This window comes from Mus pahari, chromosome X (assembly GCF_900095145.1).
Source record: "Mus pahari chromosome X, PAHARI_EIJ_v1.1, whole genome shotgun sequence".
Taxonomy (NCBI): Eukaryota; Metazoa; Chordata; class Mammalia; order Rodentia; family Muridae; genus Mus; species Mus pahari.
Window position 1 is genome coordinate 128,620,498 of NC_034613.1, and position 4,830 is coordinate 128,625,327.

The following is a 4,830-nucleotide window of genomic DNA, read 5'->3' on the forward strand; positions in this document are numbered from 1 at the left end:
CTCTCTCTCTCTCTCTCTCTCTCTCTCTCTCTCTCTCTCTCTCTGTCCTCTGTCTCTCTCTGCCTATCTTTCTGTCTGTCCCTTTCAAAAGAACCCACAAAAACACAAAATTGAAAGCTAAAACAAAAACAAGTAAGACAGACATACCAAGACAAAACAAAAAGTTCATACACAGAAAACAAAACAAACAAGATCATGGAGTTCATTTTGTGTTGGCCAACTACTTCTGGGTATAGGGTCTGCTCTGAGATGTGGTTGATATACCAGCCACAGTCCACTGGAGAAAACTGGTTTTCCCTTTTGTCGGTGTATTTGCAAATAGCTTCTTGATTAGAGGTAGGACCACATGTCTACTTACCACTCTTAGTGCTGGCACCGTCTGACTTGAATCTATGCTGATCCTGTACATGCTGTCAGCATCTCTGAGCTCTGACTTGTTATCAGCCCTGTTGTGTTCAGAAGATACTGTCTTCCTGGGAGTCATCCATCACCCCTGTCTCTTATAATCTTTCTGCTTCCTCTTTAACATAATATCCTTGAGCCTTGAAGGGAAGGGTTTGATGAAGACTTCCCATTTAGGACTGAGTGTTCCAAAGCCTCTCACCCTCACACATTGTCCAGTTGTGGGTCTCTGTGTCATCTACTACAAGAAGCTTCTTTGATGAGAGTTGAATGAGGCACTGATCTATGAGTATAGCAAAATCTCAATAGGGGTCATTTTATTGCTGTGTTCCTTTAGCAGAATAATATAATCTGAGATATATATATATATATATATATATATATATATATAGTGTATATGTACATTATATATACTATATATGACATATATATTATACTATTCTGTTTTCATCTAGGCCCATGACCTATCTAGTCTCAGGTTCTTGAACACTTTAGTTATGTCAGGTATAGGCTCCATCTCAGAATAAGCCTTAAATTCAACCAGAAAGTAATCTGTTATTCCCATGTTTGTGCCACCATTGCACTGGTACATCTTGCAGTCAGGTCATTGTTGTAAGTCACAGGGTTTGAGGTTGGGTAATATTAATGGTTACTTTTCTCTGGTAATGTGCAGAGTACCTTCTGGCACAGTGGATGCTAGTCAGTAGGGGTAAAGCTTAGTTGGGTACCAGCTCAATTTCTCCATGTTTGATGACTAAGTAAGTTGTCTCTTCAGTAATAGGGCCTTACTATCAGATTGTGGAGAATAACCAAGAGCCTGTAGTGTTTTGTGAGGTTCCTTGAGACCCAATAAGATGTAATCCATTTCTGGCACTGGATGTTTTACTTGCTAACATAAGATGTCTAATTGAGACATTGTCTCTCTTATTATATGGTGACTCCATTTAAATTCCTTTCACTTATCTATGTATTTTAAGAAGTTTCCACAGTAGTAGGTTTACATGTGGGGGGTTTTCAAGAAAACTTTTAATGTTAGTTACCTCTCCCCATATTCCCACCTTCACTTGCTTTCCTGTACCCATCCCTAAGGAAGAGGAAATATAGTGTTATGGAGAGATGCAGGGGAATCTAGAAGAGGAACATTTAGTATTTTAATATATATGAGATTACCAAAGTCCAAAATCAACGTCTCTGCCATTGCCCTAAATAATATAGGTTCTTTCTACCTTTAGTAACTTCTTCTCCTAACTTACATAGTGTTTTATATGTTTATGTAGCCTCAATCTTAATCCCTAAATAAGCTATTAATGCTGTTGTTGCTATTACCATTTGATACATCATTTAACTGAGTGTTTACTGACCCTTTGGTCATTTTGCTTCTCCTATCTCAAGTTCCACTTTGCCATCTGTCATTAGTACTCTCACCCTTCCTCTCATCTAAGTGTTCTGTGTCCACACCCTCAAGCCTGATGGTAATTGGTTGCATAGAGAGCTCTCAGGTGACTGTTGTTTTCTCAGCACTCTGAAGAGATATCTCTCCTTGTCTTATTGTTGACACTGTGCCTAAGACACTTTTCAGCTTCATTATTGTTTCTTTGGCTAAGTGGAAAGTCTTTCTATCTTTGTTGCCTTTAAGGTTCTCTTGTTTATGTCTATGTAGTACTCTATTCCATGTGATCACCCCTCCCCCTACCCACTTCATCTCCATCCCCTCTTCCCCTTTGTTCTCCTCTCCTCTTTTCTCTACTTTTCTTTGCCCCTCCTCCCCACTCTACACTCCACTTCTCTCCTCCATTTCTTTAGTCCCCTTTTTCTTTTCCTTTCTCTTCCCCTCTCTTGAGCATCCTTCCAATCCTTTATTTCCCTCTTTCTTTCATTCATTCTTTCTGTTTCTAAGGATGTTCATATACAAGACTTTTTCCATGTCCCTCACACCATTAGCCTTTTAAAATAAATTGTTATGGGAAGCTTTTCATATTTTCTCATGAGCATCTAATACACATTTTCTATACATTTTCTATACATTTTCTCACCATTTTCCTTTGGACAAACTTTTTGTATTTTAAACTTTTACTGAGGGTATAGAGATTTGTCCTCTGACAGTCTCAGATTTATGTTGAGTACCAACTCCTAGCTTAATTTCTATTTCTATAAGGTTTTCAAAACCCCAACTTCTTGGCTAATGAGGTTGCCAAATGTGCCAAGATAGTTATGGCATCTATATTGCCTTTTTCTTTTCTTTTCTTTTCTCTTTCTTTTCTTTTTTCTTTTTCTTTCTTTTTTCTTTTCATTTTGGAATACTACAGATCATGATTTTCCTTATTTTTGAAATGCCAGTTGTATAGTTAAGTAAATATTTTATAGAGGGGGGTTATAGTGTTATCTTTTACCCCACACTTATTGATTGGTCCATTTAACAGATGAGAAACTAAAACCCTGAGAAACAAGTGATTTGCCTAGTCATACTGTTTGGGTCAACAATTCTGGCTCCCAAACCAAGTTTTCTTCTCTGGGTCAATGTGCTTCATCATCCCCTCTGCTTACCAATTATTTCTCTCTTCTTCTTCTTCTTCTTCTTCTTTTTTCTTTCTTTCTTTTCTTTTTTTTTTATTTTTTTTAGTCCTATGAGGATCTGGTTCAGCGTCTTGAGCCAGTTATAATGGAGCTAGAACGGCAAGAAAATGTACTGGTGATCTGTCACCAGGCTGTCATGCGGTGCCTCCTGGCATACTTCCTGGATAAAAGTTCAGGTAACAGCCCCTCCCCCCATCTGTGTTCTTGGAATGAAGAGATGGATATGATTTGAGATACAATTAGAAGTTTATATCATAGTGGTTAAAAGCAAAATATTTAAACCAAGTATTTTTTTAAACCAAGTATTTTTATGTTCAAACTTGTTATATACATCTATGCTACATTCAGTAAATACTGTTATCCCCTGTCAACCTTCTTTCTCAACTAAATAGGGAAAATTAATGGTTAAGTTGAAATAAATGTGTTAAAAGCCTTGAATATATGATGTATTGTATGGGCTATGTTGCCATTATTAATATCACCCTTAGCCAGTCTACAGAATCTGGATATTGAAAGCCAGCATAAATAGTCTGCTACAGCTTCAATACTGAGCCAGTATATCTCTGAAGCACACTGGCCTCAGCCGATAGTGAGACCTGTACCCTTGTTATAGGAGTAATTTCTCCAAGATAGCAATATCTATAATTTAATCTTTTCAAGTGATATTTTCTTTCAAAAATATCTAGGCCCTGTATTTATGAAAGTATGTATATGCAGGCTTTATATACTACAATACACACAAATGTATATACATATACTACCTATTCTATGCTGCTATACATATATATGTAGGCCTCATATACTGTCATATGTATGTATGTGTATATATATATATATATATATTGCAGGAAATATTAAAAATGAACCAGCTAGCTCCCACACTTATACCGGCAACTCTCTGTCCCAGCGGGCTGGCCAGCTATGCACTGGCAGGCAATGGTCAACCTGTTCTTATCTCATGGAGACTCTCTGGCCCAGAGCTCCCAAAATGTCTCCACCCATCTCACTAGTTTCCCACTGGCAGGTCATTACCACACCAGCCCCATGCTTCAAAATCCCCACGACCTCTCTAGTGCACCTCAGGCAAACCCATACTTTGCCACCATACCTTTATCTCTTCAACCCAGACAAGCCACTACGTGAAGTACTGGAATCCAGGGAACTTGAGAACTTGACATTGAAAAAGTCATATTCTTTACCTGGTCTCCAGTGTCCTCACTTGATATAGGTGATGGAATGTGTGATGTGGTCCTTTCAGTCTTAGAATTCTGATATGTTTGTATCTCTGCTTTTCAGAGCATTTTTTTAAGATTGTGGGGCAGGCCCCATTCCCATTCTTCAGATAAAAAAACCAAGGCTCTGAGCAGCAAAGTGACTTTCCAAGGTTCATGGGATAGATGAATACCAGATGTACATCAGAAGCCTTCCCTTCTAAAATATACACAGGGGCATTGTAGTTACTTCCTTATGTCTCCATTTCTTACCCTCTTTCACATAGAGACCATTCTAGCTTCTCACAACTTCCCTGGGAGCAAGGTTATACAGGGCTAGGCAAATGGCTTTATCCTCAGTATTCAGGAGATTAGTGGAAGAAAGCCCAGAAGAATTATGTGAATTAGAATACATACCCACAGAACCACAGGGCTAGGATACCTTCAGATTGAATCGAATCTAATCTTGTTCTGTAAAATAGGGACACTGAGGACCAGAGAGAGAAGAGACCATGACAAAGCTGGGTCAGAGACTTTAGATATGTTCTCTAAATCTGTTTTATTCACGTGGAACCTCTCTCTCTCTCTCTCTCTCTCTCTCTCTCTCTCTCTCTCTCTCTCTCTCTCTCCCCTCTCTCTCTCA

At 38.5% G+C, this 4,830-nt stretch overlaps 1 protein-coding gene across 3 annotated transcripts in view; it reads left to right on the forward strand.

The window, feature by feature from the left end:
* Positions 1 to 4,830, forward strand: part of Pfkfb1 (6-phosphofructo-2-kinase/fructose-2,6-biphosphatase 1) — a 98,208-nt gene that overhangs the window by 42,793 nt on the left and 50,585 nt on the right. For all 3 annotated transcript variants that reach the window (XM_021187310.2, XM_021187308.2, XM_029534304.1), the window contains one exon: positions 3,023 to 3,152. In XM_021187310.2, coding sequence (XP_021042969.1) covers positions 3,023 to 3,152 — 130 coding nt within the window. The remainder of the gene's footprint in view (positions 1 to 3,022; positions 3,153 to 4,830) is intronic.